The sequence below is a fragment of the Perca fluviatilis genome, chromosome 4 (assembly GCF_010015445.1).
Source record: "Perca fluviatilis chromosome 4, GENO_Pfluv_1.0, whole genome shotgun sequence".
Classification (NCBI taxonomy): Eukaryota; Metazoa; Chordata; class Actinopteri; order Perciformes; family Percidae; genus Perca; species Perca fluviatilis.
In genome coordinates this window covers 25,827,332-25,839,649 of record NC_053115.1, presented here as the reverse complement: position 1 = coordinate 25,839,649, position 12,318 = coordinate 25,827,332, and the positions used below count along the sequence as shown (strand labels likewise).

Here is a 12,318-nt window from a genome sequence, read left to right as displayed (position 1 = left end):
AATATACGGCTTCTTTATTTGTATACTGACAGCAGCAAAATTACAATAAAATTGTGACTTAATTCAATTCAGTGAGCAATACTGATGCTGAAGGGAAGAACTATGAGTCAGTCAGTCAGTCAGTCAGTCAGTCAGTGAGTGAGTGAGTCAGTGTCAATGTTGCAGGGATACCCTTATGCTTTGCTACACAATGTGCCTGTATAAGTGAGAAATTCAAGCCATGGTAAGTGCTTTCTTCAGGAACACTCAGGTTAAATTACACCAAGGTCATACTGGAAATATGATATCTATGATGATATATGAGGGTGAGAGTAGAAAAAGGAGGCTGATTGTGTCTGACAATAAGCTTTGACCCCATGCATTGCATGCTGCAGTGACTTATTGCAACACATTGCTCCACCCCTGAATAGTTTAGCAAATCCTGGATTTTGCTCCCTTTTCATGTTTTAGAAAGTGCAACAAATAATTTGGCATTAAAAGGATGAGCACCAAGCATATTCAGGTCTGCTTTACTACATTGGTGGAAGAATAGGCTGCAGTGTTTGTTTGCTGCAGCACAGATGCACATTATGAGATTTACAGTAACAGCTACTGTGTCACTGTGAGGATGTAATCCTCGGCTTTTTGTTTGCCAGTGACTTGAGGAACCAAAATATTTCCCTCAGCCTCATGTAGCAGTCTGGTCTGCAGTCTGCTGCTGCTGCTGGACCCAGCAGACGCTTACAGGAGACCTGAGGGATGAGCCAGGGCTGCACAGTTTCCAGGATCACATTACCTCATCACCAAACACATCTGACTTTTCCCTCAAATATTAATCATGTCCCTCAAGGTAAAGATGATCAGACTCTTTGAAAGCGCCAAAAAGCACAGAAAACGTCCAAAGTCAGCATTTTCACTGTATCTGGGTGAATCTTTTGCTCAGCCTCATTTGGTTGCTACGGAGACCATCTCTATAGGGGCAGCAGTGGGAGGAGGCTCAGCAGTGACATCACACCTGCTGTCTCTGGTGCCGCTGGGATATTTCAGGTATAGTTACAGCACGATGACAAAGCACTTTTCATTTTCCTGCAGTCAGCTGCATTAGTAAAAAATGAATTAGTGGGTAGAAAAAGTGTAAAATGTGTGAATGATTTTCTTCCTTGTTTCACAGATCCGCAACTTGTACATGTTTTCCAGCATATGTTGCCTGAATGAAAACTGGTTTCATTGTTAGCTTTAGTACGTCTTCCCTGCAGGGCAGAAAAGGGTTGTGGGTGTAATATATGCTCTCTCTGACATACTTTCTGGGCTTTCCTTTCTCTCACTGAAAGCCCCGAACATAGAGTCTCGACGCAGAAGAATTAACTTTATGAATAGCCCCAAGAGTGCCATTACATGTTCTCCAAAGAGCAGATGGATGAATGGCACCCAGAGAAATAAATGGCAATATGTCTCATGGTTTCTATTTTTGGCAGCGCTGAGTTACAGTTTTAAGGCAAATACTGTACCACATAAAAATACCATCAGAGCAAGGGGAAAAAATGTGCAGAGCTGTGAATAACTGCACCGGGCTTAGCCACTTCCTTCCCCTCTTCCCTTCACCGATGTGTCATGCGTTGGTAAAGTTCAAGGATGACAAGAGGCACCTCTGCTGGCAAACATTGCATATCCAGGGTTTTTCCTGCATAGAGGATTTTTTGGCGCCCCCCAAAAAGGTTTTAGCCAGCCCCAAAGAAAAATCATCAGCACCAAAATAAAAAGAAGTGAGAATAAAAATAGTGATATAAATCCTCTCAATGTGTTTCAGAGCAATTTACCAAAAAAACGTTGAACAAGCAGAAAATAAACTTTAATCTAAGAGCTAATGTCAAATTGATCTCCAGAGTCTGAACCGGACTCCTGGTGATTTATTTAAATTTTTTTTTTTTTAACCAGTTTTGTTAATTGGGATTTAATTTACTCAAGCATAATATACATGTTTGTTTATCAAATTGTCAGAAATAACAGGGAAATGCATAGATTTCTGTCAAATAAGGTAACACAGAATTGCCTTTACCATACGCGGACCGATCATGCTTCCTGCCGTGCGTAGTCCCCCCCCCACCCCAAAGGCCCAAAGAAAAACCCTTTTATCATTAGAGGCATCACTCCTCATGTCGGGAATGTTGGCATGATGAGGACACCAAGGAGAGGAGAGGAGAGGAGAGGAGAGGGGAAGCCCAGGGTCCCCTCTACCCCCCCCCCCAGCTTCAACTGAGCATGATCCTGGACTCCTCATATGTGCCTGCAGCTGCAGTATCAGAGAGGACCAGCTGCGGAGCTGACTGTTTGCGGTTTCCTGCGTCTGTTGTGTGCATTTGTGTGCATGCAAGCTCATATGCACGTTCTATCCACTACTTTCTTCAATGACCAGGATCCCTCAGCAGAGTGCATCCATGCGTACCACACACACACACACACACACACACACACACACACACACTTAGACATTAGGACACATTTTAAAACTAGCAGACACATTAAAGTGTCCATCCTGCTTTAAATCTCTTTCTTAATACTGCGATCTGCCTATCACAGATTTTTGCTGAAAACGGCTGCCTGCTGCACCTGGAAACAAGATTAATAAGAGCACAGTTTGCAGGCCAGCAAACCAAAACATTGAGCTAAAAGATGCAAAAACACTCAGTAGAGCTGACGAACACCCTTCCATTGTTAAGGCAGAAATATTGATAAATGTAGTTTCAATGCCAGCTTTTGGTACTTTTGGTACTGCAGTTTGATACCCAGCTCTACATGGAACAAAGGGACACGTCAAGAAAAGAATTTAATGAAAGAAATACATGGTCCTGAATTTTGAAAGAAATGTGGACTCATTGTCTTGGTAATTAAAGCTGTGTAATAACTTTCAGCATTCCTGATAAACAATTAAGTGAAATATTCTTCTATTTATTCAAATACTGTAAAAGCAGCATTGATCTCCTCATGAGGTCACAATATCTCAGTCTATTAAGTCAAACAAGTTCAACTCTAATGCGATTCTTTCCTCTCCACAAGCCAGAACAAGACAGGCTGAACTGCAGGTGCACTCTGTGGGAGATGATTAATGGCGCTGGGTAACATTTCCCCTGGTTAAAAATACATTGAAGAAGGACTTAAATTCCAGTAGGGACAGAGGGAACAAAGCCACTCAGCAGTTCTGAGGCAGAGCACCTGAAACTGTGGACCGCATGGGCTTTGACCTTCTGCCAGTAAAATTAAGTGGACGAAGGGTTAAATCTGTGAAACTCAATGCTAAACTGCTTCACTTTAAAAATGACTATAAATGTGGATGGTCATATTATATGTTCTAATTCAAATGTTGTGTTTATCTCTCTTAGGTGCTTTTGTTTGTATGTAGAGTCTTTGTATACACCACCCAAATTTGGATCACGTTACTAAAAGAGGCAGTTTCTGAAGTTAGACATTTAAATCATTGTCATCAAGGCCCAAATCTTACCATAAGAAAATACACTTATCCAAACAAATGCTTAACCTGAACTCAACCTAATTATTTTCATGGCAAATTAGAAGTTACATGTCCAGTATACGGTATTATGAATATGGAAGTGGGTTATAGAAAATCATGCAACATGTTACTGGAACCATTCTGCGAGTATATTATATTATATTATAGAAGACTGTTAAGTTCATTGTCTTAAGTATTTTGTTAAAATGTTGCTTTATAGAAAAGACTTCATGAGCTGTCGTGTGATTCTAGAAGTGGATTTTGCTTTGTAACAGCTGAAAGTGAATTTAAAGCAACCTTCACGTCAACTTCTGTGCTGTCATGTTGAGTTTGAGTGAGAAGTTTTTCAGCACTCAAGCTTACAAACGGCTTTCCCTTTGTCCTACTGGGAATTAGGAAACCTAAGAATTGTGGGTCAGACTAAAAGCCTCTAGGTGGAATTATGGTAGTTTCCTGACCTGCGTGACAAATCACATGGCAGAGTCTGGAACAAAACATTATTCCTCCCTCATTGTTTGGAGTCTCACAGAATCAAGTACTGCAAAAATCAACCTTTTCTTCAATATGCATATTTTCTTTTATTCTGACCTGAATAAAACCCAATACCTAAATAAGTATTGAAGTGGTAACCCTTTGCTATGTCACAAAGGGCCTTGCACATTTGATGAAGATGACTAAATATGACCATTAGGCGTTGTTATTAAACCAAAGGAGGACATCATTAACATGTTTTATATGTAATATGAGCTATGCATGAACAGATGTATTTATATGGCAAAGAAATATTCAGAGAAAGAAATGTACAGTAGCAAGAGGACCCGTAGAAAATAATTGTTATAAAATATCAGTAAGAGACAAATTTGGTATTTGGGAGGGGTAGTGCTGCTTAAACAGTATTGTCAACACCAATCACAAATAGGAGCATACGAAAATCCATTGTATAGGACTATATTTTACAGTTAAAGTCCCTGAGGCTTCAAACAAAAGAAATGGGTCATTTTCTTTGGCAGACTTCTGAAACGTCATCAGTTCAAAATTGTGCTCATAAGCAGTTCCCATAAAATCAGGAAAAGCATAAAATTAATAAAACAATGTTGGTATGTTTTTGAGTTGTTAAAAAGGGCTCAGAAAGTCTAAGGCAGTTAGAACAAAATGCGGCCTACATTATAAATTGGATACCACTATGATTATAAAAGGCACAATAATATATTCAATCTTCAAGACTGATCAAGTCTAAAAGGAAGGGGCTAAATACAATGAGCACAAGCTCAATATCAAACTCCTTCCCAAAAGTAATAACTCAGTTGATCCACTAGAGAGTAGCACTGAGCTATGTTCAGAATGATGAAGCCTCAGTTCAAAAACAACACCACTAAACCTACCGCCCAGCAGCAATACAACATCATTTAAACTACTTAATGATACAGACAGTAGTTTCTAAAAACATTCATTACCATTGAATTCTGAACAAATGTGTCTTCTTATATCGATTATACAGTAATAAATAGCAATGAACATTGTGCTGATCAGAAAGCACACCTAATTACTGGTACTCCATAAAACAAAATAAAATAAAATAATTGGAGCTAAAATGTATATTTCATTAATGGAATAACCAACTGATAGAGCATTTATTGGCATGTTTGCTTGAAAAAAATGATATGATGATATCAAAATGATAATTAATGATCAAAATAGTTGCCAAACATTCTCTGCTGCCAGTTTCTCCAAAGTGAAGGTTTGCTACTTTTCTCTGATTATGTCATTGTAATCTGAACACTTGGACTTTAAGTTGAACAAAACAATACATTTAAAGTGATGGTTGAAAAAAAGCTTGGATTAATGAATAGACTTTTTACTCAACATGGAGAAGTAGCGTACAACTAATGGCCACTTTTGTATCTTCTAAAACACCCACTAATATTCGAATGATACCAAAGTTCACTAGTATATATAGGTTATCTCTATAAAAGGGGGATTTAGTACACCAGAAGTTTATGAACACTTGCCTGCTCTCTTCTGCTCTCTGTTGCTGTTGCTACCTGCAGTTAGACGAGTGCTTAGGGCCGTCTATAAATTACTACACCGAAAAGAGATACAACAAAAATATGTATTAATTTAATGATTAAATAAGGTAATGTCTCCAAACTTACCTCAATTATTACTTGTCTCCTGCTAGTTATATTACAGCACTTACTTAAAAAAATAAGTTAAATTAAAAAATATTTTTGTTGCATCTCTTTTCGGTGTTGTAATTTGTAGATGTCCCTAAGCACTCGTCTCACAGCAGCAACAACAACAGCAGAGAGCAGAAGCCAGCAGGCAAGTGTTATTTACATAAACTTCTGGTGTACTTACAAACTTTCCAATCCATCGTTTTATGAGTGCATAACCTATATATACTAGTGTAGACCTTTGGTATCATTCGGGCATATTAGTGGTTTAATACAAGCGTGGGTCCTGCCCGCTAGCTATTCAGCTGCTAGCTCTCTACACTAACTCTCCCAATGTTAGACCCAGGTGAAAAAAGCTTCTGGGGGGGTGTTTGGCTCGAGGTCATGGTGCAAAGGACCCTAGGGTGAATTACTCCGAACCATCACTTTAAAGACGTCATTTTAGACTCTGGGAACTTATAACACCTTTTTTCTCACTATTTTATAACATAAAGGCTATAGATTAAATTATCAATTATTGGACTGATAAAATAACCAATAGATGAGTCTATAATGAAAATAATCATTGGTTGCAGCACTAACAATTATAAAAGTCAGCCACTTTGTATCACATAGCACACGTGCACATGTCTGCTGGAGACGATGAAAGGTAGCTGACGTCAGACCTAGTTGGCATGCCAACTCAGAGAATGAAGCTCACAGAGCAGCTGAGGTGGTTTTAGTGAAGGGAAACACAAGAGTGGCTGCACTGATTACAGCTTTTCATCATTTTCCCCTATAGGCTATATTTCTACAGGTCTTCCAGCTCATTGCCTGAGGCCATGCATGCTAAATTATTGCTAGTTCAATCAATCAATCAATTTTTAATTGTCACATAAAGTCTTACGAGGTACAATTCCAGTGAAATGTTGTCCCATCAGATCCTTCAACTTGTCTATGATTCCTCATGAAGCAGAATGTTAAAGTCATCCGGTTGAATGGCACTCAACATATTTAACATCATATCAACAAAAAGAAGAAGAAAAAAAAAATAACATGTTGCCTCTTTCCCCCCTCCAAGGACAAAATGTGATAATTAACCACCTTTGGAAAGTCTTGTGAAAAAGTGTGAAAATGCAATACAATGCCATGGTAACATCAGACTGGGTACCACCGTCGTCATGGAGACTGCATCACAAGGTGGGCTCAGCGAGCAGGAGGCGGGGCGTTCTGCACGCTCTCCCTCCCTTCATCCACGCTCTTTTCATCTTGTTGTTAGAGCGCACATTACCTCAAATCACGCTTACTCACACTTTTTATATTTCACGTTCCCCTCTGCTCGCTTTGGACGAAATAATAATAGTAATGTATAAGGTTAGAATGACATTTTGAGTCGGGGTCAGTTAATTTCCGTTTTATTTAATATAAGTAGGCAGTTCTGAATAAAAATACAATTTTACCATAAAGCTCGATTTCATTGTTATGCGTTATAAGCTTTCCCATCGACACCACTCTGTGTTATACCTGAATAATCATGTGAACAAGACCCAGAGACCAACATATCGACAGGTTATGATATTAAATATAACCTATACAGGCTTCTGGCTATATAAATTAACATAGTCTAGTCATTACATTACTGGACAATGAAAAGTTTCTTTCCACGAAGCACAAGACGTCGTTTTTCACTATAGTAGACTATATGCTACACGTGTATCCAAATCATGAACACTAACAACTTTCGCGTTTACATCAAGATATGTAGGCATCGTGTGGCACAATACTCTGCTAATATATCCGTTTTAACAAGCCGTTTACGTGTTCATTAAATGTTTTTTTCTAACCGCTTGAGCCAAAATAAATACCTTTCCAGTACAAATGTTTTTGAGTCATATTAATACTTTTTGATCTCAGAGAAATACTTATAACATATGAATCTACACTGGAAATAGATATACTCGGTATTTCTCGTTTGCTTACGTTAAAAAAAAAAAAAACATTAAATGGACTTGTTAAAACGGACATTTACGCACGTTCATTCACAGATATAGACTGATTACATTGGCTATATATATATATATTTATTTATTTATTATAGCTACTATGTCTTCATGCTCCATAAATGATCCATTATGGGGTTCATTTACACGTCTGTGAAGATCTTTTTGATGTTGACGGAGTTCTGGTTGTTTTCCGTGGTGAAGTTAGGCTGTTTGAACGCACTGTCCTCTGTCACCATGTACTCAGACTTGCTGAGGGATGAGGAACTGCAGGACCTTCTCAGCTCCTCCGAGGGGAGGTGCTCACAGCTGCTGGTGTGCACGTACTGTGGGTGCTCCTCTCCATCAGTCTCCCTGTGGTAAAAGTAGTTGAAATTGGACACAATCACTGGCACGGGTAAGGCAATGGTCAGCACGCCTGCTATTGCGCACAGAGACCCCACTATTTTCCCACCAATGGTCACCGGATGCATGTCTCCATATCCGACAGTGGTCATGGTGACCACTGCCCACCAAAACGCATCTGGGATGCTGGTGAAACTGGAAGAGGGGTCGTCTGCTTCTGCAAAGTAAACCGCGCTAGAGAAGAGAATAACTCCGATGAAAAGGAAGAATATGAGCAAGCCGAGCTCCCTCATGCTGGCCTTGAGGGTCTGTCCCAAAATCTGAAGTCCCTTTGAGTGACGCGACAGCTTAAAAATGCGAAAGACTCTCACCAGTCTGATCACCCTCAGGATGGCGAGGGACATCGCCTGCTGGCCGCCGTTGGTTTCACTCTCGGCCAGCTCAGTGCCCATAGTGATAAAGTAGGGGATTATGGCGACGATGTCAATGATATTCATGATGTTTTTGGAGAAGGTAGCTTTGCTGGGGCAGGCGAAAAACCTGACCAGCAATTCGAAAGAGAACCATATTATGCACAGGGTCTCAATGATGAAGAAGGGGTCTGTGAACGGGCTTGGCACGTAGGGATCAGTGCCATTGGCAGCGGGTGCCACTGTGGCTTGGTCTCTCTCATCCCGAAATTCCGGCAGAGTTTCCATGCAGAAAATAACAATTGAAATCAAAATAACAAGCACTGAAACTATGGCTATTCCCCTCGCTGGTCCAGAGCTTTCGGGATACTCAAACAAAAGCCAAACCTGCTTTTGGAAATCTTTTTTGGGCAGTATGCGTTCCTCTTCTTTTATAAAACCTTCATCATCACGGAATTTCTCCATGGCCTCCTCTCCGAGTTGATAAAACCGGATCTCCTCGGAAAAAATATCAATGGGGACGTTAACAGGTCTCCGTATGCGCCCCCCGGACTGGTAGTAGTACAGGATGGCATCAAAGCTTGGTCTGTTCCTGTCGAAGAAGTACTCGTTCCTCAGTGGGTCAAAGTGGCGCATCCTTTTCCTGGGGTCCCCCAGCAGCGTGTCTGGGAACTGGTTGAAAGTTTTAAGTTGCGTCTCAAAGCGCAAACCCGAAATGTTGATGACCACCCTCTCGCAGCATCCCTGCCGACCGCGCTCATATCGATCCACCGACAGGTGAGGCGCCGAGAGCACGGCGGGGTCCTCCAGCATGTTTTCCACCGTCATGACGCCCCGCTCCAGCTCGGCATAACCCCGGCTGTCAGTCGCGTTGCTGCCCTTGTGCCTGGCGGACGAGCGGGGCTTGATCACGATAAGGGACTGGTCATCCATACAGGTGGTTTTCGGTCTGGAGGGGCAGAGTGCGCCACGCCTCCCCCATCCAACAGCTTTGGAGAGCTGAGGCCGACGCCACTTACATCTCTTCTAACCATCACCTATATCCGCATATCCACACACTGAAGCGCTGCGCTCCCCTCTGCCTTCCCCCACTTTACAAACACGTCGACACCCGCCCACGGCGCTCATATGTCTGACATACGTCCACACCAAGTTCTCACTCTTATATCAGCTTGTATTAACGCAGACACGAAGCTATAGATCAGCACTGCTGTCTTAAAACATTCACAGGTTTCTGTCAGTGGCATATAAAGCGAGTTTAGCCTACTTTAAGAAAAACCCACAAGGGAAAAGACATTCAGGAGCAGTGCCCTCTTTAGCAATGCGTGTCTGCAATAAAGTCTGATTGTGTCGAACACCTTTGACACAGAGCAAATGATGTTGTCACCAGTCATTGCCTCACTTTTCCCTCAGAAACTGAGCTGGTGATGTCATCAGGGTTTTAGGGGAAGCTCAACTAACAGCAGAACGCTAAACGGTGGATGTCCAGATATGCACAGTCCAAACCAGATGAATAAAAACTATTTATTTGCTTTTTTGGGTGTCTTATTTCTTGTTGGTTGAGGGGGGTGTTGTTTCTCTCCGTGGTGCTGAAAACAAGCGCGTACCAGCTTGTAAATCAATGCGCGCACTCGCCAGCACATGAGTGTTGAGCTGAGTTCTGTACACAGTCCACGTGCGTTCGTCTAAATATGCTATGCTTTTTATTAACAGAACACAGAAGCCTCGGGATCAGGCGCCTCATTTCCATTCGTAAAGAAAAAGAAGCCTGTCCGCCATGTGGTGATAGAATCGCATCAAAGAAGCGTCTCAAGTGTCGGTCTTTGTTACAGCTGTGGTTCATGACGAAAATGCAAAAAACGGTGTTGTTTGTAATTCATAGTGACAACTGACAAGCTTTCATCAAAGGCGCCTGTAACCGTCTGTGGCTTCATGGAGCACGTGCACGGGGTTAATGAGTTCAAATGAGATTCATATCTAATGCACAATCTGCTCTTTTTTTATTTTTATTGTGCAAAATACTGAGTTATTTTATTAACCCAACCACTGGGTTGAGGCTGTTTAACCCTGTATTATGTAGGCCTATAGGCTATTCAACCCATATTGGGTTACTAAAAGTAACCCAATATGGTTACACATGCTGGACAGCATGTGTAACTTAATCATAAATCTGACTATGTACTGTTAAAATGTTGACCTGCTTTTTAATGGTTAATGATATATCTATGGATTCATGCTACAAGGCTAGCGCAAGTTCAGTTGGCTAATATTGTAGCATGATACCTAAGATTTAAATGGAGAATATTTCTAATTCTCTGAGGGAGTGACACATAAACAGTGCTTTTATACCCATTTATGTGTGTGTCTGGGGAAAATCACGAGACAAATTCACTATGATATGAGGTATTATAACGTTTTAAAAAGGTCGCTAATGCTAATCGCTAGCTACAGCTAATAGCGAAGCACGCATTCTGTTGACAAAGTAATTTGTGTTAAGTGTAGTTAACACACTTTGATTGTAGAAATACCACTACATGGGGGAGGGGGGGGGGGAGCCCCACGTGCAGACAGGGGGGGAGAGCCCCACGTGCAGACAGAGTCTTTGTCACAAGGTAGAAACTATAACATCAACATAACCTTTAGATTTCTATATTTGGATTTGTGCATTTTTCGAGCCATAAACTACTAATCCGATAAACTATGATAATTCTTATGTCAAACTATTTTCTTTCTTTACAGGCTCCAAAGAAAATTGCCCTGATGGTTCTGCCAAGCCTGATGCCACCTGCAGTCTCCAGGATGGGCCGAAAGACAGTGAGGACTACAGTGTCCGACGCCATGAAGGCCTTCATCGATTTTAAGCCTGTGAGTAGTCCTAGACTCACACAGCCCTTAGATCTAGTGATGCAGGTCTTGTAATAGAAAAATCTGTTAGAAAACATTAGCTGTCAGCTGGTCAGAGTCTTTGTCATTCAAGTACTTTATTCATGGAATATTATTATTATTTGCAGGTCGGAACAAACATGGTGGAGTACCTTCAGGCAGCAGAGCAGACCAGGCCATACCCCTGCACCCTGGTGTTGGGAGGCGAGGACTGCTGCTCTCAGGCATTCACCGTTCTCAGTGGGCCGGCCCTGGAGCAGGACAGCGTTGTCCAAGCTGTACATGTTTGTTTCAAATGTTTTTATGTGTTTGATATCAATTTCCCAAAGCAGTGTTTCTCTGCTTAGCAGTTCCTCCAGCACTCTTTTTCTCTCTCTCTCTCTCTCTCTCTCTCTCTCTCTCTCTCTAATATTTAGGAGGAATATAAGGAGGAAATGAATTATTGTTAATAATTGTTGCTTGGTATTAGTCCAGTTATTTGATAGACATTTTGAAATGAGGTAGGGGTAATGTGGCCCCATGCGTTTCTTTTTTGGAAACGCTCATGTGATAAGGGAATTGGGCTTGTTAATGTTATTCCAGTTTTTCTCTATAAACGAGTAAATAAAATATTATTCAATAAAATCAGTGACATTAATGAAGTGTATGCATTGTCGGTTATTATTATTAAAAATATAGGAATTTCATAGATTAAAGAATAACTAAATGAATGGGTCAAATATCAACCCAACAAGGGGTTCAATTTAACTCAATATTTGGGCTGGTGGGCCTGACCCAGTAATGAGTTGCATTAACCCAACATTGGTGTCAGAATGACCCAGATTTTGGTTAGGCGAAGAAACCCTTATACTGGGTTAAAATTTCAACCCAACTCAAAAAGTCAAAACAACCCAGCATGTGTTCTGTCCTATATTGAACCAGGAACTGGGTTGAGGTTAACCCAATTTGGGTTGTTTTCAGCCCAGTATTTTTTAGTGTGTGGGTTTTAACTTCAACATGTCACACCCAAAGGAAAGCTGAACCTCTCTTCTATCCAAATATGG

General features: G+C 41.0%; 2 protein-coding genes across 2 annotated transcripts in view; both read right to left on the bottom strand.

The window, feature by feature from the left end:
• LOC120558082 (potassium voltage-gated channel subfamily A member 10) overlaps window positions 1-12,318 on the bottom strand; it is a 105,828-nt gene that overhangs the window by 33,270 nt on the left and 60,240 nt on the right. The window lies entirely within an intron of this gene.
• Window positions 7,740-9,539, bottom strand: LOC120558083 (potassium voltage-gated channel subfamily A member 3). Its single transcript, XM_039798938.1, has one exon. It carries the CDS (start codon window positions 9,323-9,325, stop codon window positions 7,781-7,783), a length of 1,545 nt encoding a protein of 514 aa, XP_039654872.1. The 5' UTR covers window positions 9,326-9,539; the 3' UTR covers window positions 7,740-7,780.